Source organism: Narcine bancroftii, chromosome 4, assembly GCF_036971445.1.
Source record: "Narcine bancroftii isolate sNarBan1 chromosome 4, sNarBan1.hap1, whole genome shotgun sequence".
In the NCBI taxonomy this organism is placed as follows: domain Eukaryota; kingdom Metazoa; phylum Chordata; class Chondrichthyes; order Torpediniformes; family Narcinidae; genus Narcine; species Narcine bancroftii.
In genome coordinates this window covers 289,184,533-289,205,992 of record NC_091472.1, presented here as the reverse complement: position 1 = coordinate 289,205,992, position 21,460 = coordinate 289,184,533, and the positions used below count along the sequence as shown (strand labels likewise).

General features: G+C 42.6%; 1 protein-coding gene across 6 annotated transcripts in view; it reads right to left on the bottom strand.

Annotated features, from left to right (window-relative positions):
• The window catches only part of cobll1b (cordon-bleu WH2 repeat protein-like 1b), a 182,761-nt gene that overhangs the window by 36,076 nt on the left and 125,225 nt on the right, over positions 1–21,460 (bottom strand). For 5 of the 6 annotated variants that reach the window (XM_069935345.1, XM_069935346.1, XM_069935347.1 and 2 more), the window contains exons 3-8: positions 20,057–20,261; positions 18,394–18,622; positions 16,966–17,004; positions 16,461–16,552; positions 12,921–13,163; positions 11,009–11,159 (exon numbers count right to left, since the gene is read on the bottom strand). In XM_069935345.1, the coding sequence (XP_069791446.1) occupies positions 11,009–11,159; positions 12,921–13,163; positions 16,461–16,552; positions 16,966–17,004; positions 18,394–18,622; positions 20,057–20,261 (959 nt within the window). The remainder of the gene's footprint in view (positions 1–11,008; positions 11,160–12,920; positions 13,164–16,460; positions 16,553–16,965; positions 17,005–18,393; positions 18,623–20,056; positions 20,262–21,460) is intronic. The other variant, XM_069935344.1, reaches the window with a different exon arrangement.

Here is a 21,460-nt window from a genome sequence, read left to right as displayed (position 1 = left end):
CAGTTGGGACCAGTCCAAGCGTTGATAAGTATAGTTGGGAAGGGCTTGCATATTGTAGTGTGAAATCAGCTTTTGAATTAGTAATAAACATTTGTATAAACTGAACTGCTCTCGGTGTGTGTGTCTATTTTCTTTCGGTAGCTCAAACACTGTGACCAATCTAAAATGAACAAAATGAGCGGTATAAGTTTACCCAAGACAATTGGCGCTGCGAGCAGGGTTGGTCTCAAGATGTTTCGCCGAAAGAAAGGGGTGAGCCCTGAGCAGTTCTTGATTCCTGGATGGACTTCCAAAGACGATGGGTTTGGCATGTTGGCCAATACCCTGTCTTTGTTGGGACCACCCATTAGTTGGGATGAGAAGTTAGACTCATCAAGTGCACCTCTGGGAGAGCGGGTTGCCACTCTCCTTCGAGAAAGTAAATTTCCTGATAAAAAGGGAACGCTGACGAATGGTTTTTGGTTGCTGGCCACAGCATTACGCCACTCCGTTCAGCGTGAAGCAGAATTAATTCAAAGAGAAGTAGAATCTCAGTGCAAAAGAAAGCAATTAGAGGAGGAGCTAGAAGTCCTGCGACAATGCTGTTCCATGATGAGCGAGATTGTTCGCACCAGTCAGGACAGAGCCAAAGAATGGGAAGATAAGCATGTCCAAATGATTTGCCGTAATATTAAACTCCGGCGGCAGCTCTGTGCAGATAAGGAAAGGCATGGAGTAGAACCCGATCCATATCGTATTCATGCCATGATAAGGAATGGTGACGATCCTGATGTAATTGAGGATTGGGATGGGAATATCTGGAATGACAATGGTAATAATGCAGATACTCCTCAGCATGTGTCTAACATACTACCCTCTCCATCTGCTGTTCACGCCCGCCCTATAAGGCAGCAGATTTCCCAAACAGACAGAAGGGGGGATGATGTAAGGGTAGAGATGGAAGGGATAGATACCCCGGTTTCCCATGTGGACCCAGGGGAAAATACCCAAACCCCTGCTTATGATCTATGGCCTACTCCCTCTGTTGGATGGCCTCCACCTCCTCCCCTAGACCCTGTGAGCCAAAGTGGGAACAGGGGTCGGAAGGAGTCAATGATCCGTGATTTCTCTGTAAAAGAGCTGGCTGCCATTGGAGATCGATTTAGGCAAAAAGCAGGAGAACATCATCCCCAGCTGCTGAGTCCCCCTGGCCCAGCTGTGCTTTCTGCTCCCACTGCTGCTTCTATCGAGCTGGCTTCTCCTGCTCCAGTTACTCATGATGAGGTAAAACAATGGGTTAAACAGGCTCTTAAAGATAACAATAGCATGTGGTCCTGGAAGCCCCCGAACCCTTCTGAAGCCTGAAGGTGTGGGCAGGATTCCCGTGTCTACTCCATCGAGACACGGCGCACACACGGGGATCCGCGGCCCTACATACCGTTAACAATCCACTGGGGTGGGGGTAATGATCGCCAATACTTGGCTTTGGTCGACACTGGTGCAGAGCACTCGGTGATTCCTGGTAATCCCGACCTCTGGACTGGACCGGCCTTTCGAATAGATGGGTTGGGAGGAGCGGTCACCCTGGCAAAGGAAATAAAAGTCTGTGCCATGGTGGGTGATAGCCCTTCCCCTGTCTGGTTACATGCCCTGGTGGCTGCTACTGACGAGTGTATCCTGGGTAATAATATGTTGGCCGGTATGGCCCTTAATGCTAGCCAAGGGGGATTTGAATTTGGAATTCGAACTATTACAAAAAAACTAGTAGTGGGTCAGGTTAAGTGGGATCCTGTGATGGTGCCAGCCCCCATGAAACCAGTGTGCATTCCACAATATCGTCTCCCTGGGGGGCAGGAAGAGATTACTGCCACCATCGATGCTCTGCAAGAAGAAGGGGTAGCGAGGCCCGCAACGTCACCCTTTAATAGCCCTGTTTGGCCGGTCCAGAAGCCGGACGGCTCTTGGAGAATGACAGTTGATTATCGTTTTTTGAACAAACATGCCCCACCACTTGCTTCAGCAGTTCCGGACATTGTCACCCTGATTGAAAACATTGCTATTGGGAACTCAGGAACATGGTATGCTGTCATTGATCTTGCTAACGCCTTCTTCAGTATTCTTATAGCTGAGGACTCACAGGATCAGTTCGCCTTTACCTGGAAGGGGCGCCAGTATACCTTCACCCACCTTCCAGTATCGCCTTCCCTCTCAATTCACCATTATATTGATGATGTGGCCTCCTGGAGCCTCTGGCAGAAACAAGAGGGTCGCCGAGTCCCGCTGGGATTCTGGTCACGTACCATGCCTGAGGCTGCCACTCGTTATTCTGTTTTTGAACAACAGTTACTGGCCTGTTACTGGGCCCTGCTAGAGACTGAAAGAATGACAGGTGATGCAGATGTTCAATTGCGACCTGCACTTCCTATAATGAATTGGGTCCTGGCTAATAATGCTAATCTAAAGATCGGGCGGGCTCAGCAGTCTTCTATTGTTAAATGGAAGTGGTATATTCAGAGTCGTGCGACCAGAGGACCTGAAGGGGTGGGCCGCGTACACGAACAGGTGGCTTACCATCCCAGGTCAGGAACTCACTTATCGGAGGAGGGGGATGGTGGCTCCAGTCAGTATGCTGAGTTGAAGGTATTCACTGTACCACTAGATCCCCATGATCACCCTCTTCGCCTGTTTACTGATTCCTGGGCTGTGGCTAATGGACTTGTGGTATGGATGCCTGATTTGCAAAAGAACAACTGGATGATACATGACCGCCTAGTATGGGGCAAAGAGTTGTGGCAGCTGTTGTGGGATGCTTCCCACCATCGTGAGATAACCGTTTATCACGTTGATGCCCATACCAATATGGCGACTAACATGGCTCAACATAATGCAGTAGCAGATCAGCTTGCCACTATCAGCTGTACTGATACCGTCCCCCTGGCTCGATGGGCACATGAACAGAGTGGTCATTTGGGGGAGAAGGGATCAGCTATGTGGTCCCGTACACATGCTTTATCCGTCCATCAGGATGATGTCCGCATGGTCGTACGTACATGCCCAGAATGTCAGCTTGTGAAGTTCCATACCGTTCCACCTGGTCCGCATGGCCGAATAAAACAGGGTGCTCACTCAGCTGCGGTCTGGCAAATTGATTACATAGGCCCCATGCTAGACTGTATGGGTAAACATTACATCCTAGTAATGGTTGACACCTTTTCGGGCCTGGTTTTTACTTTTCCCACCAAGACGGCTGACCAAGCTAGCACTATCCAAGGACTAAACCATTTGATTTATCGTTATGATGTTCCAGAGGAGATTCACTCTGATAATGGCTCGCACTTCTCTGGGAAAGCAATCTGTGATTGGGCAAATTACAACGGTATTTTATGGGTTCACCATATTCCTTATTACCCACAGGCTGCCGGGTTAGTTGAACAAATGAACGGCTTACTGAAGGAACAAATTCGTTTGTTAACATCACTGGGGACCCAGAAGGGATGGTGCCATGTGCTGCAGCAGGCAGTCGACAATTTGAATCATCGCCCTTTAAAAGGAGGTACACCTTTCCACCGACTTCTTCACGCTCCTGAATTACAGCCTATTCCAGAGGAATAACAGTCATTGCCCCCCATCCCCGAACTAGAGAATGTTGGACAAAAGGTATGGGTGGCACCACCAGGTAGTGCCCTCCTGTAAAAGGGGAAATAGTGACACCTGCCCAGGGTAACACTCGGTGGGTAGCTATTGAGGGACAGGATTATTTAGTCTGTTTAAACACTGAACGCTTACGGTATCGTGAGTGACATGTGTCAGGCTTCTTTGTTCCAGGTTCTCCATTTTACACTCCTGGTGATCTGGCTTAACAGCTGCTTTGATGCCAGCAATTGGATTTGTAATGTCGAGGACGTTCCAAGGGAGTTCCCCGTGGGAAACACGGTCCGATGCATTACACCAAGGAAGTCCTTGGTCACCAGCCTCAAGTGCAGCTTATATAAATATGTTATTGTTCAGCATGTTTCAAAATCTGTTCGTGAGCTCCAGTATCTGGGTATTGTGGCCAACAAGGATAATTTGAGCCTTGGTTGGAATCCTTTCTCATGGCTAACTGCTACATTTGGGGGAGTGGGCCACACTATCCTCCGTTGGTTGCTCGCGTCATTGCTTATCTTTGTAATTGTTGTTTTGATTTCTCTTTTTTCGCTCCCTCTGTACTCAAATACTGGTTAGGCCTCGCAAATGACAGATTGTGACCAAGGGGTGGAATGTAATGGAGGATTAAAACCATGTACCCAGATGCTTTTTGCTTATGTGGAACTGACGACACTGGGTCCACACGCAGGTCACCTTACTTTCAGAACTAGCAGATGTAATTAAACTCAGCCATGGGGACTTATCTGAAGATACACTTTGAAATGGAATTCCACTGTGAGGCCCAGGGAAAGCAGTTGTCAAATGCAACACTCTGAAATTGACGAATTGGTCACAACCTGTCTTGCTCAAGAAGTTTTAATAAGTCTTTGTATCTACGAGATAAACCAGGAAATTATAACATCCTGGTTCCATAATTATTAATCTTCTAAATTGTAGAATGTAATGTTCAGTTTTGATTTTGACTGACAAATATTAGAAGGAGTAGGCGCATGATTAATTGTTTTTGGGGTATATAAGCCTGTGGTCCTGCTGCTGAAGTTTAGACTCTCCGAGGGGTGGGAACACCCCTTGTCAAGAAGGAAGAACAGCCAGAGTCCGAGCAACGTCCCGGTCGGGGGAGGTGGAGAAGCTGCTACCAGCGCCCTGACAACCTACTACAAGTGTGCAGTCGTTGCCTCGCTTCGGCAGTTGGGACCAGTCCAAGCGTTGATAAGTATAGTTGGGAAGGGCTTGCATATTGTAGTGTGAAATCAGCTTTTGAATTAGTAATAAACATTTGTATAAACTGAACTGCTCTCGGTGTGTGTGTCTATTTTCTTTCGGTAGCTCAAACACTGTGACCAATCTAAAATGAACAAAATGAGCGGTATAAGTTTACCCAAGACAGAGGCCAATGCTCTATGTGCCCTTTCTATTTCCATTTCTTGCTGTAGTTCTGGACATCCTAGGGTCTTAGGGATCCACTCTTTTATAAACTCCCTCATATTCTTGCCTTCTTCATCTTCCTTAAGGCCCACTATCTTTATGTTATTTCTTCTGTTATAATTTTCCATTATATCTATTTTTTAAGCTAGTAGTTCTTGTGTCTCTTTAGTTTTTTTATTAGATTCCTCCAATTTCTTTTTTAAGTCTTCTACCTCCATTTCTGCTGCTACTGCCCGCTCTTCCATCTTGTCCATTTTTTCCCCCATTTCTGTTAAGGTCATATCTATTTTATTCACTTTCTCTTCTGTGTTGTTTATTCTTCTTCTTAAATCATTGAATTCCTGTGTTTGCCGTTCTTTAAATGACTCCATGTATCCTCTAATAAGAGAAAGTATATCATTTACCTTGCCTTTCCCTTCATCTATTTCACTGTATTCTTCCTCTTCTTCTTCCTCTGGGTTGGCCATCTGTTGTTTCTTTGTTGCCCTTTCCTTCTCTTCTTTCTTGTTTCTATTGTCTTCTGTGGTCTCTTCTTGCTGCAGGTGTTCTGCAGCTGTCGTTGCCAGCTGGGGAGATCGACTCCCCAGCTGGTCCCCCCTCCCGTCGGTGTGTTTTTTTTCATGCGCATCGCGCATGCGCGACTCCTCGCGCATGCGCGGTTGCGCACTTTTACTCGGCTCTGCGAGCCATTGTTGTAGTTCTTTTTCTACCGACCTGAGGAAGCGGGCACCTCTCTCCACAGCGGCCCTCTTCGGACAGGTAAGGCCTTCACCTTTTTCCTCCGTTGTCTTCTCTTCCTCTCTTCTTACCGTTGATTTTGATTTTTCTTCTTTTGTCTCCATCTTCTTTCCACCTTTATACTCACTTTTCTTTAACTTTTATTTCTGTGCTTTGTATTTTCTCTTGTTTTTCCCGACTTTTCTGGAGAGGGCTGGAGTTCTCCGTCCGGCCACTACTCCATCACGTGACTCCCCCGCGATGAGTGCTTGAAGTCTTTGATTCATAGACATCACCAGGTGATGTCTCTACTGCTTTGTGTCAATGGCTTGTCGCCTTAAGTTTTCTCTTCAGCATTTGGAAGACATGCTCAATTGGATTAAGATCAGGTAACCGACTTGGCCATTCAAAAATGTTCCAGTTTTTAGCTCTGAAAAACTCATTTGTTGCATGAGCAAGACGTTTGGGCTCATTGGGCTTGATGCAGGATGAAGCCCCGTCTAATGAGGAGAGGCATCTGCATGAACTTGAGCAGATGTCTTTATGCACCTCAGAATTCATTTTGCTGCTGCCATCAGCAGTTACATCATCAAAGAAGATAAAGGCACCAGCACCTGTGACAGCCATGCATGCCCAGGCCATGTTTCACAGATCAGGTTGTATGCTTTAGATCTAGGACAGTTCCTTTACGCCTCCACACCTTGCTCTTGTCATTTCTCCGTCAAAGATTAACCTTGGTCTCTTCTGTCCACAAGACCTTTTTCCACAATTCTGCAGACTTTTTAAAAAATACTTCTTGGCAAACTGAATTCTGGCCATCCTGTTTCTGTGGCTAACTCATGGTTTGCATCTTGCAGTGTAGCTTCTGTATGAAGTCTTTAGCAGACAGTTGTCCTTGACACATCCAAACCTGCCTCCTGAAGAGTGTTTCTGATCCTTCAGATAGGTGTTTAGGAATTTTTCTTCATTATCATGAGAATTCTTCTGTGGTCTTCCTTGGTCTACTAATCCCTTTGCAATTACTGAGCTCGTCAGGGCACTCTTTCTTCTTAATCATGTTCCAAACAGATGATTTTGGTAATCCTAAGGTTTGGGCAATATCTCTTACTGTTTTATTTTTGTTTTTCAGCCTCATAAAGGCTTCTTGGACTTTCACTGGCACAACTCAGGTCCACATTTTAACAAATGGCAACGATAGACTCTAAAAGTGATCCAAAGCTTAGAAGCAAGCTTCGCTCTCTTATACCTCCATCAATGAAGCAAATATACCTGAGTGCTCACAAATATCTGTGAAGCCAAATGTCCCAAATATTATGGTACCCTGAAATGGGGAAACTACTTATAAAAAGTGTTGTGAATTCTACATGGGAAAACCAAAATAACCTTAAATAAAAACTGTAATATGCACTTTAACCATGTGTGAATTGTTTGATTACAAATTTAAAACTGTGGACCACAGAGGCAAATAAAGGGGAAAAAAAAGTGTCTGTCTCAACATTATAGAGGGCACTGTATTTAAATTTGATTTAGGCCATGAAAAGCAAGGGACCTTCAATTCATCTCTGAAACCACAAAACCAATAAATCATTGCCATTTGCCACAAAACTTGCATCTTTTATCCAGCCACCTTTCTTTCCTTCACTCTTACAAAGTTTATTTCCTCTAGCCTGTCTGTCATTTGGAACCTTGCTGGGATCATTATGGAGAACATCAAACCCAGTTGCCCTCATTAACACTCCTTGTTATCTTGGTCAAACAAAAGTTCCATAAAGTCAAACATTATTTCCCCTTAACACAATCCATGCGAGCTGTCCTTGATTAATTTTAGTGATATAAACATTGCTCTACCTCATTACCCATTTGTTTGCAATAATTTGGACACAACAAGTGATAAGCAATCTATTTCTTACAATAAAAAAATGTCTCGTCAGCAGCCCTCTGATTCCACAACTGTGTCCCCTCCCAAAAAAAAAGGATTTACTATGGCCCAGAGCCTCTTCCACTTTTTTTAAAGGAAACCTCTTCACAAGAGTGCATTTCATCTTCTGGCCTACAAACTTCAAAGATGTTAAATTCCTCAACATTTTCTTACTACATTTCAAAATGTTACAAAGTACTTTACACCTGATTTTAATTTTCATACACAGTTTCGACCCATAAACAGTCCTGCAATAATATCCACACAAAGTCATTTTTTGATGGATGCAGTCAAGGGCTAAATCACATCTTCATTACTTTTAGCCTTTTATCCTTGATTGACTTGCATGGAGAAAGCAAAGTAGTAGTAAAAGCCAAAAAGAGTAATAGTGGATGGAAAGCATTCTTCCTGAACATCAGTGAATAGTGGAGTTCCACTGCGATCTGTTTTGGAACCCCGGCTAATTGTGATTTTTATAAATGACCTCGATTAAGAAGCGGAAGGATGGGTCAGTAAGTTTGTGGATGATACGAAGGTTGTAAGAGTTCTGGAGAGTGCTGAAGGTTGTTGTAGGTTACAAAAAGGATATAGACAGGATGTAGAGTTGGGTGCAATAGCGGCAGAAGGAGCTCAATCTCGATAAGTATGAGGTGATCCATTTTGGAAGGTCAAACCAGAAGGATGAGTATACAATTAATGGTCAAATACTTACAGTGTGAAGGAAGAGAGGGGCCTTGGGGTCCAAATCCATAAATCTCTCAAGGTTACCGTGCAGGTTGATAGGATAGTTACAAAGGCCTATGAGATGCTGGGCTTCATTAATAGGGGGAGAGAGTTCAAGACTTGAGAGATCATGTTGCAACTCTACAAATCTCTGGTGAGATCACATTTGGAGTACTGTGTTCAGTTTTGGACACATCATTATAGGAGAGAGTGCAGAGGAGATTTTCCTGGATTGGGAAGTAAGTCTTGTGAGGCAAGGTTAGCAGAGGTTTAGTGTGTAGAAGGATGAGAGGAGACTTGATAGAGGTCTACAAGATTCTGAGAGGCAGGGATAAAATGGACAACCAACATATTTTTCCCAAAGCAAGAACAGCAAACACCAGGAGACATCTTTATAAAAGTGAAGGGAGGAAAGTTTAGGGGAGACATCAGGGGTAAATTTTTTTGTTTGTTTGTTTTACAGAGATGTGGGCACCTGAAATGCCTTGCCAGGTGTGGTAGTGGAGGCTGAAACATTAGGGCAATTAGGTGACTCTTAGATAGTCACATGGATGAAAGAAAAATAGAGGGTTATGATGTGGGAAGGGTTTTGTTTTTTTTTTGGTAGGAATATATAGGTCAGGTTCTGAAGGTTGTCACAGCCAAAGGGTGGCAGTGGAGACGAGCTCCCACTGATACAGAAATGCTCTTCATGGTGTGCATCTCAAACAGCCTCTGACAACCAAGACCAACTCCTGGCCTTCACTTGCGGCATGGTTCTTATGCCTGGCAGAGCTGTTCTCACTGACAGAAGGGGCAAAGGTGGGCCACTGGTGCCTTGAAACCAATTACTCGGGAAAGATGGGGCTCATTAACCATAGATGGTAACTCATCTAGGAGAGAAGACTCTGATTTCAAACTTCCGCTGCCTTGTGGCTATACCCGCTCACAGGAGGCTTTGGGAATAAACCCCGAGAATAAATCCAGAGTCGGAGTCCCGAAGGCAGCTGACAGCTGTACCCAGTTCTGGCACGGCAACTCCTGCGATGCTGATGGCACCAAACTGTATCGACTTTTGTTCTTCCTTTGGACCTGTCACTATGGAAAGGTGGTGGGGGTGGGGGGGGTCCCTATTGCATGGGCAACGGATGGATCTCCATATCAACTCCAGGATATCCAGGCCACTCCAGCTACAACCAGAGGCGCAGTACTCATGGTTGACCACGACCAATGGATGCCACAAAGATATAGGTCAGTACAACATGGAAGGCTGAACGGCCTGAAATGAGCTGTAATGTTTTATGTTATCCAACAACTGCAAATCCAGTGGCATCACAGAGATTCATTATCCTACTTGGTTTATTTTGCTGCAGTTGAACCTATTTCAGACAGAATGAAATCACAGCTACTTTTAAGGTGATACTTTAAAACATGGCAATTGCTCTATAAAATGAACAAACAGCCTGCTTCAACCCTGATACAATAAACTGAGAAGCTCATCCATCATGTTTCCTAAATATGTGGTCTGAGATTTTACACTGCCAAAGCTTCAAACTGGTCACAGTACAGCAAACCTTTCTGCTCTCTCCTGGCACATCTGATTATAAGCGTAACCTTGAAACTTGCAGACCATAGCTGCTCACCACATCACAAATTAACAATTATGTTTTTGAATTTAATTTGACATGAGATACCATTTCCACCCTTTGGGTCACGATGCAAAAGATATCTCTCGCCCACTTAAATGTATTTTCAGATGTTAATTAACAATTTGCAGCATGTGACCAAGCAGATGGTCTGTGAACAGTTGACAGGAAGCCAAACACGACAGCATTCAAATTGTTTATTTTGACCCAGGAGACAAATTCCATCTTGGAACACATTTATGAATACAAAACAAACTAATTATCCACATTTATTTTACAATCAAGAACATGGCAAATTTCCACAATCATGTCACAATTTGGTGCCACGTTGCATCATGCACTGCAGAAACTGGGCTCTGGGTCTGTTCCTTTCCTCCACTGCCCTCTGTGTGGAATTTATATGTGTCGTTTCCCCCCCCATCCCCCCCCACACCTCAAGGTTCTGTGTATTTTCCTCCCATACATCAAACATGCCCCAGTTGGCAATTTAAATTGCCCCCAACGAAGGTGTGTGGAAGGAGGACTAAGAGGAGGGGAAGTGAGAAAGGGATGATAAGCATGCTGGGTGGAGGTAGGGGAAGTGGGAAAGAGGGAAAAGGAGAGTAGGGTTACTGCATGGGTACTTAATGGCTGGTGAAGATGCAGTAAGCCCCAAGGAACTGTTTCCATGCTGGATGACCATCACCCCAAATTTGATCTGTTACACTTCAACTTTTGATCCAAATTCTAGAAAATATACAACAAATGCAGAGATAGAAAACTACCAGTGTTAGTCCATGTTGATTTTCCTAACACTGAAAGTACTGTCAACTGCAATCAGTTTCAGTCAGAAAGCTAAAGCTACAGAACAATACTCATTTCCCTTATTTGCAGCCTCTCCAGTGGCAAAGGCTTTGCTTTGAAGCTCTGACATCTCAATGGAGTTCTACGGAAATACGATGCAATCTACAGCATTAAAAAAAAATAGAAGTACCTTTCGCATTGTCTGGAATCTTCTGGTCATCAGGTGCTTTACTTGGAGGTAGAGGAGCCTGTCGTTTCTTTTTCAGAGAGGGGTTTCTGGATGTGACAACTTCACCATGTGGCAGTGACCCTGTCCGCTGTCTACATGGACCAATCACATTCTAGAATAATGCAGACAGCAGTACTTGCAATTATTCCACATGCTCAAATTTCCTCCAATATTAGTCAATTCTAATTTTTCTTTTCGGTGCAAGAGTGTGCACAACACTCAGAGGAAGCAAGAAGGGAGAGTTCCCAACTCCCTAACACACGAAAAGGTCATGGAAGCAACTGGAAGCCAAACTGATTTTTGGGGGGATGGAAACATGAGTGGCAGATGAAGGAGATGTGCCTCAAGGCTACTGGCACCTGTTTGTTCCATCTCCAAATGTATGAGGGGCAGGATCCATCGTTCACGTTTCTTTTTCTCCACCCACCCTCCCAATCTCAGAGAATGACGATGTTGGTGGAATTAACTGTTGTAACTGCTGTTTATCCTCATGGGGGCATTAATATTTGGCCAAAGAGCTGCTCCTGGTCCCCTGAAGGCTCAAGCCCGAAACATTAGTTATGTATCTCTGTCTTTGCTATATAAAGAACACTGTTTGACCTGCTGAGTCTCTCCAGCATTGTGTATTTTTGTTCCTGGTCCCCAGGCTGAGCATATGGCCGAACCATGAACCGTACTGGACGTGCAGCAGACCAGGAGTGGTGACTGAGCCACAGGTGCCCAAAGACAAGCTCTGCCCACTGATAACATTCTGACAACTTGTGATGTCAAATTAAAAAAATCAAAAATACTCCAAAATAAAAGAAAAATAAAATATCAACAAAACTCGCTTTTAGTTAAAGGCATGGTAAGAGGGAGGCTTACTAGAATCCAACAGGTCTGGCTAGCACCAAGCAGAGGGGACAGACACTAATTCATGGAACAATCTGGCATTCAATGGCTAGTCGAGCGGGCGAGTGGAGCTCTGTTGCACATCACACTTCCAGCATGTTCCCAATGTCTTGTGGCAAGCTGACCAGCTTCCGCTAGCCATCCCACCAATGATTCTCCATGGCAGGGTTGGCCAACCTTTTTTAGACATGGTAACATGCCATTTCAGTCCATGAGTACATACCGGGGGGGGGGGGGGGGGTGTAGGTTAATTTGGCGGCACGGACTCGTGGGCCAAAATGGCCTGTTACTGTGCTGAATGTCAAAATTAAAAATTAAAAGATTGGCCATCGCTGGTCTATGGAGTAGCCAATCAACTCTCACCATTCACTGACCAAATAAATTAGCACAGAGCAGACATGCTATTTGCTACTGCGATGGAGAGTGCCAAACCAACAAGTAGCACTTGTAATTCATGCATGCAGTAGGCACTGGCTGAGTGGACTGAGCAGAGATTTTTGTGCAATTGTTTGTTCTGTTCTCTTCCCTCATTTTCAAACTGTGTTATCCACTTTCACCAATCTCAAGCTTCCTTGATTCCCTGTCCCTACTCTGATCTCCTGGCCTCTCCAGCTCCAACCTCTGAAGTCCTTTACCAGAAACCCCACCCTACCCTACGTCTCTCAATGTCTATCTCATATCGACTTCTCCATTCATTTACCTTCCTCTTTCCACTCTGTCTCATCCCATCCTGTCTTATCCCAGCTTTTCTGCCCTCCCCCACCCACCTCTCCACTTAGCTTCAAGAAAGCACTGAGCAGAAAACAGACAGCTAACAGCAGCTGCTACAGGCAGTGGGCTTCAGACAAGTACAAGTGCAAATCCCATGTGTCTCAGTGCAGGCAGATTATGGATTAAGATAGTTTTCCCATCCCAAGAGAAGGATGGAGAAATTCTACAGGGAACGCAGAATGAAAACACAGTAGGTGTCTCCTTTACTAACCTGTGCAGATTCACTCAGGGCATTGTCCGAGAAGACACAAGATACAGGCCTGGCTGATGCTTGCCGACTTGATTCTTTTGGAAGACTTTGTGCCGCATGTTTGGGTGGTGCAGGTGCTCGTCTTTTCTTTGGCAAATCTGACGGTAATGTATTGGATTGGTACGTTGGACAATAAGCACTTGAACTGCTCATGCCCAGTGGTCTCTGTGGGCTTATTAAGGGGGTTGCAGGAGCACTCATGGGCTAAAAATTAAAACAAAAAGCTCACTTTCCAACATTGCCAATGTCTATTCAAGTCTACTCTACTCATGAAGAATATCTCAGCATAAATGTTGCAGCATTAAAAAATTCACAACACTGGAAATGTGACTGAAACAGAAAATACCAAAAACAATTAATTGTGACACAAGTCAACTATCCTTTAAAGGAGCGGACTTCTCTATAAGGCATGAAAACGTGCATATCTAGATGTTATATAAAGCTGAAAATGTATTCCAGCACATCGGCAAGTATTATTGTTTCACAAGTTCCAACGTGAGCAAACTTGAAAGATACATTTACCTACCAAATCAAGAGGATCTGTAAACTTAGGATCTTTCCTGAGAGTACAACTAATTTTAGAATTTCAGCTCAATTATTTTATAATAATAGAAAACATTGCTATTCAAGAGTACATTTTAATTATATTAATACTTCCTTGCACATGGACACCAAATTATCTTCTTGCTCTTGCACAAATGCATAATGAAGCACTTTATAAGAAACATGGCACACTGCAGCACAGAAAACAAGCCCTGTGCCGAACTATTATTCTGCCTAGTCCCACGGACCTGTACCCAGGCCATACCCCACCATGCTGCTCCCATCCATTTACAGGGCCAAAATCTTCTTAATGTTAAAATTGAGCCCACATTCACCAATTCAGCTGGCAGCTCATTTCACATTCCCACTACTCTGTGTGAAGAAGTTCACCCCGCCCCCCCCCAACCCCACCACCCAATGTTCACCTTAATGTTCCTCATAAACCTTTCCCCTTTCACACTTAAAACATGCCCTCTTGTATCTCACCTAAACTCGGTGGGGAAAAAAGCCTACTTGCAAAACCCCTCATAATTTTGTATACCTCAATCAAATCTCCCCTCGTTCTGCTATGGTCCAGGGAATAAAATTCTAACCTGTTTTATCTTGTCCTTTAACTCGTGTTCCTGAAGACCCAGCCACATCCTGATAAATCTTCACTGCACTCCATCAATCATATTGTTATCTTTCCTGTGACCAAAACTGCACGCAATACTCCAGATTTGGCCTCACTAATGTCTTACACAACTTTACCATAACATCCCAACTCCTATACTCAATATTTATTTATGAAGGCCAATATGCCAAAAGCTTTCTTTACAACCCTATCCACCTGGGATATCTCTTTCAGGAAATTATGTATCAGTATTCCCAGATCCCTTCATCCTACAGCACTCCTCAGTGCCCTACCATTTACTGTGTCTGTCTTACCTTAGTTTCTTCTTCCAAACTGCAACAACTTACATTTGCGAACGTTAAATTCCATCTGCCATTTTTCAATCCATTTTTCCAGCTGATCCAGATCCCTCTGCAAATTTTGAAATTTGAGATCTCTGCAAACCTGGTTCGCTGTCCACAATGCCTCCAATTGCTGCAAACTTTCTGATCTAATTTATCATCCTGATCATTGATATAAATGATGAACAATAGTCCCAGCACTGATCCTTGAGACACACCACTAGTCATAGGCCTCCACTCACTGGTTTCTCCCATCTAGCCAATGTTGAATCCAATTTATTACCTCACCATGAATATTAAGCATCTAAACCTTGCTGACTAACCTCCCATATGGGACCTTGTCAAAGGGGTCACTAAAGTCCATGTAGACAACACCACAAACTTTCTTCCTTCAACTCTCTTGGTAGCCTCACTGTAAAACTCTATGAGTGGTTGAACACAACCTACCACACACCAAGTCATGTTGACTATCAGTAATCAGACCTGGCTGTCCAAATACGTCAGGCTCACCAGCCTATAATTTCCTGGGTTACTTTTGGAGCCATTTATAAACAATAGAACAATGCAAGCTACTCTCCAATTCTCCGGGACCTCACATGCTGCAAAAGATATTTTAAATATTTCTGCCAGAGCCCCTGCAATTTCTACACTAGCCTCCTGTAAAGTCCAAGAGAATACCTTGTCAGGCCCTGGGCATTTATCTACTTTTATTTGCTTTTAGGCAGTTACAGCTCTGATTTACCACAGCTTACAAACAAATAAAGAATGCACTCACTCGTTTCTTTCAGCACACCGTGAAGACAACTTTCTTTATTATTCACTAGACACAACATTGCATTCATCAACTCTCCAAACAACATCAGCCAAACTCCCCTGACCTTCTCATTGGCTCACAACCACACAAGTGAACCTGACACGCTCACTTTCCTCCTCCTGCATCTGACACTTACACACCTGCACTAGCGCGCTATTACTTGTGCGCATCACATCGCTTACATCATCACCGGCAGCACTGCTCCCAATGAAGGTAAATATGTGACCGTGACAACACCAAGCACCTCCTCCTCTTTAATCTGTATTGGTTCCACCATTCTGAGCCTGTTTCCTAAGTGAATACTGATGGCATAAACATTTAAGATCTCCCTATCTTTTGGCTCTATACAAAGCCAACCACTCTGATCTTCAAGGCGACCAAATTTGTCCCTTACTATCCTTTTGCTCTTAATTTACCTGTGAAAACCCTTAGGATTTTTCTTCACATTGTCTGTCAAAGCAAACTCATGCCTTCTTTTAGTCATCCTGATTTATTTCGAGGTTTTTCCTGCAATTTTTTTATATACTCCTCAAGTACCTCATTTGCTCCATATTGCTTATACCTGTTATACACCTCTAACTTCTTCTGAATCACATCCCCAATATCCCTCAAAAACCAAGGTTCCCTATGCCCATTTACTTTCCCTTTAATCCTGACAGGAACATACAAACTGTACTCTCAAAATTTTGCCTTTGAAGGCCTTCCACTTACCGAACACATCCTTGCCAGGAAACAACATCCCAATCCACACTTTCGAGATCTGTTCTCATTTCCTCAAAATTGGCCTTTCTCCAATTTCGAATTTAAACCCAAGGATCAGACCTATCCTTATCCTTAATTAACTTGAAACTAATGGCGTTATGATCACTGGACCCAAAATATTCTCCTACACATACATCTGCCACGTGTTCTGTTTGTTCCCTAATAGCAATTGATACCTCTATGTATAATGATTTCAAAAACTTTCCTGAACACATTTGACAAAGTCCAAGACCTCTCACAGTATGGGAATCCCAGTCAATATGTGGAAAGTTAAAATCTCCTACTTACACAACTTTATGTTTCCTGCAATTGTCTCTCGACAGATTTGCTCCTCCAATATTCAAAAAGATTATTTAGCAGGTGCATTATTCTCTTTGAACTAGGTGCACATTGAAAGTATTAGCATGTGACACAATTAAAATACTTACTTTTTCCCATTTCTTCTTACTCAGTCTAAAAATGTGGAAGAAACCTTTATTTTCTTTCTCCAGATTTAAGTTTCCTGAAACCTGTAACTGTCCTAAAACATATTAGAAAATAAGGTCAATATTGATTGCACCTTTCATATCAATGGATCTCAAAAAAAAGCAAACCTTGCTTATTTTGCACCCTCCAAATTTTAGCGAGACCAAATGTTTCTCTCACTTTCTTAAATAAAAAGAATAAAAACTTTAGGATCGAAATCACAAATGAAAGACTGAAGATAACCCCCTCTTCCTTCCTTAATTTTATTGATGATTTTACAGATGCGTGACAAACTGCGATGTGACAAAGAAGCGGGACAAGGGGAAATAGGATGAACTAAGAGCGTGAGAAAGTAAAGAGGGACAAGCAAGAATTTGTGAACAAAGATCAAAATCAGACCAAAAACATCCAAATGGGAAAAAAAATTGTTCATTCAATTTTATGAATTCATTTCCAAAATGTTATTACCTTGCTGATTGGATCTACTTTGAAAATCATACAGTGGTCCTATAAAAAAGTGGAAGGCACAATTTTAGCTACAGAGGTTCTAACATCTCAGTTCATGGCAGATCAAGTATTATGGAAAAAAAAAATCAAGTGTCACTTTTATCTCAGAATAATATCAACCAATTACTCGATAAATGTTGTCTACTTCACCAATTCTCTTAACTTCTCAGCCCCTGGCATCCAGACTTGGGGGACACAACTTTCGTGCCACCAATTCCACACCACAGCTTGGCTGACTGTGACTCTCTTTGCTTTACTCAACCCATTCATTGATCTACTGCCCATTTTTATTCTGATCCCCGCTACTCTTCCTCATGGACGGACACTTCCATTTCCAGTACATTACCTTCCTCTGCTCCCATCCAAGATCAGCCCATTAAATCAGTGAAATTGCCATCATTGCCTTTGCTATCGCACAATTTTCATCTTCTCTTGGTTGACTTTCCATTATCCAAGCTCCATAAATTCAGCTCAAATACTTGACCAATTGCACACTCATCCTTGCTAGTTAGATTTGGCCCTTGAGGCCAAGGAGATATGGGGAGAAAGCAGGAACCGGGTACTGACCAGCCATGATTATAATGAATGGTGGTGTAGGCTTGAAGGGCCAAATGGCCTACTCCTACACCTATTTTCTATGTTTCTAAATGCATCCTGCTTTGGAGTCCCCAAAGCTGCAATTTTAGATGCTTCATCCACGTGCACTGTATACCCCTCTTTGACCTTGCCAGCCGCACATAAATCTCTCTTTCTCAGACTTGCCTATTCTTTGCAACTACATCAATGATGCCCTATGTCGTCTGAAGTCCATATGTTTCAAATTCCTTTGTGAACTTCCCTTCCTTTAATAATCTTTAAAAATCCCTACCCCCTTAATATTTCATCCTTTCTCTCAGCATCCATTTTTGATACCTCTAATTCACTTTGAGCCATTTACCTTTGTGAAAGAAAACCTGTAACAATGACATGTAGAATAGAATTAAAAAGTATTGCACCTTTAATTTTTGACGAACAACTTTTCTCACAAAACTACTGCATCATTGATACATTTGTGAATTATGGTAGAACTTCCATTCTCAACCTTTTTGGCTATGACCCACCCCTCCCTCACAATGACTCTGATTAAAGTTTATGGGCCCCCTTCCCTGTGAATCAGTCAGATTTTGGTTTCTTTTGTACTTCTCTCCTACCGACTACATACAAAATATATAGATATTTATGTTATGGGAAGTGAAAAGCAAACAAGGGTTTTACTTAAATGTGCCATGACCCCCCCCCCCCCCCCCCCACCCACCACCGTTGGAACCCTGCAGACAATGGCGGTGCTCGATAAATAAAACCCACATGCTTTTGTGCTGTCATATCTGCTGTCCACAGCCAGGTACATACCTATGCTGGTGTTCACTGCACACACTTCTCGCAAGCCAAGCTCATTGAGAGATTTTGTCAAATCATAGGCTTCCAAAGATTCAAAGTCTTTGACGAGAATAGTGCTGTCAGGATCAAATTCACACTTATTGCTGATCACTGGAATCAAATCTTGAAGAGGAACAAATGGACTAACGCGTACAATGGTTTTCTGTGTTTTCTTGTAGTTTACTACCACTCGCACTGTTTGCTGTAAGGATTTTAAAAAAAAGTTAAGAGCATAGAGGGGCATGTGCTGAAGTTCATAGATACTGTACCTATGCATCAAAATTATTACTTGCTGCAGCCAAACAGATATTCCTCAAGAATACAATGGTACACATTAAATTCAAAAGAGATAATAATGAGAAATTATATTTATTATATCTTCTCTTTTTGAAATTATTAAATTTTATTGAGTTCTTTAAAAAAAGTTTCCCCAAACCCTTGAGTCGGTGTTACAGTTATGTAAATCATGTTACAAAACATAAACTTATCTATAAAGTAGAAACAAACATGGCAGCAAAAAAATTGATAATAATAACCAAATGTGCCCATTTAGACCTCTAATAACAGAAAAAAAACTGCCTTTCATTAATAACTTCCACCACTCTTTCCCCACCAACCCCCCCCCCACCCTCCTAAACCTAGATATTTTCCCCATTTTTGTGTAGTTATCCAATTTATCAAACTTTTTGTAAGACCTGCGTTCAAACGCTGCCATTTCTGAGGCCCTCCTCCTGAAATTATGGTCCTCCCAAATTCTTCCAACCTTTAAGTATAATTTGTCTTCCTACCATTATACTTGTCTGAATCCAATATCTTTCCTAATTATTATCACTTTTTAAATTTAATACATACTGTTACCATGGAACAAGAAAAAAAAGCATGACAATAACACAGGCAGTCCTTTGTGATGTCGAAGCAGTCTGCAATTAATGTGCCAAGGGGAGGTTCAACGACCTGATAGCCATTGGAAAACCATTCTTAAACCCACAAGTGCCGGTCTTCAGGATCCTGTCCCTTTTACCCAAAGGCGGCAGCGAGAAGAAGTTGTGATCGGGGCTCTGGGGTTCTTTAATGATGTTGACTGCATTTTTCCAAAGCAATAGGAGGTTGGAGCCTGCAATGGATCTGTCTACATTTGACCCCTTCTGAATTCCTGGGATCCATAAAGGGTTTCGGCCCAAAACATTGACTGACCATTTCTACCCACGGATGCTGCCTGACCACCAAGTCTCTCCAGCTTCTCATTGTTTGCTCAAGATTCCAAAATCTCCAGCTTTTCTGTTTCTCTAAATAATTAGCAATCTTTCTTCCTGTCTTGGAACTTTTGAGTGAAGTGGCTGAGAAGTTTTGTACGTAGATTACAAAACTGATGCAAAAGATAAAAGATCAATAATAATTGTGCTGCACTAACTTCAAGAGCAAAATACTACTGGTGCTTGAATATTGAGACAACAGAGTTAATATTGTTTTAATGAAAGGCCATTTCAATGCACAGTTTGGAAAACGAACACTTGAGCAACAATGTACAATCAAAGCCTCAATTTTCCTGTCTTTCCAGTCATAGATTTAGTATCAGCTAATTATAAATAATGCAATGGATGGACATCAATTTTTAATGCTGACCAATTTAACCAACCTCTGGCATGACTGTGAAGGGTTTCTTTTTATCTTCCACATTTTTCTCCTTTAGAATTACTTTTGCCACTTCCAATGTCCCAACCAGGGTGTTGGCTTTGAATTGGACTGGATTCTTCTCTCTTCCCTCCAGTTCAATTGTGTGGCTTGATGGATTCAAATGATACTTGCCACAAAGGAAAATCAACAAATCCATCATGGGTTTACTGGAAAAACAAAAAGGTGTTTTTTCAGGTTAACAAATCATCGTATTAAGTAAACTACAAATCGAATTCAGGACAGCACAATTGGAGTAGCGGTTATTGCAATGCCTTTATAGTGCCAGGTTTTATGTTTTCCCCATGTCGGCGTTGGCTTTTCCCGGGGGCTTCCCACCGTTCAAACATACTGGGGGTGTAGGTTAATTGGGGGTAAATTGGACAGCACGGACTCGTGGGCTGAAATGTTGCCATGCTGGATGTCCAAAAATTAAAAGATTAACCAGCTGATGTACAAGTGGAATTACATCTGGTAATTGGATGATATCAGTTTAGTATATTAGCCATAACATTGCAGGATAAATTTGAATATATACATCTCTAATGGGACAGGACACAAATCAACTGAGTCTACTTGTATATTAATATAAGATAGCCTAAACAACAGACTGCCAGTACATTAATTAATAAAGCTGATAAACAAAATGATGTGAGCACTCAGGATGAATGCATTATATCACTAATTAATCAAGGACAGATCTGATTTTTCTCTCCAAGAACAGAAGAATTTTAGAGCAAGTAAAATGTGTGTCAAAATTTATAGCCAAGGGAGAAACAGTATTATACACAAAAAAATGGGTGCAAAGTAATTCAAGTCGATATAATCTCCTGGGTTTGTTTTGATCACTTTCGTATGAAGCTGCTTATGCTCACAAGATGGTGTTGGACAGAAACTTATTATATATCTTATATATAATTGTTCTGAGGACTTCATCTTAATTCAGCCAGGTATTCATTCTCCCGCCTACATGTTGACTCATTGACCCTTTTCATATAGTCAGCAAATATGTAGATGGTGTTACTGTCGTACCAAGTTACACAGTCATAGGTTTAACGCGAGTAGAGTAGTGGGTTAAGAATGCAACCCTCAGGTGATCTGTATCTAAGAGATTGTGGAAATATTCTTCCCAATCCTCATTGATTGTGGTCTGGAGGTGATGAAATCCAGGATTCAATTACACAGTGGGGTATTTGAGGCCCAGATCTTGGAGTCTGCTGATACTTTTGAGGGGATGATGCTGAGCTGTAGTCGATAAAGACCATCCTGATGTATGCATCTTTGCTGTCTCAATGCTCCAGGGTGTAGGCAAATTGGAAAGTATCTATGTCACCACTCAGACCTGATATCCTTCAAGACCAGCCTCTCT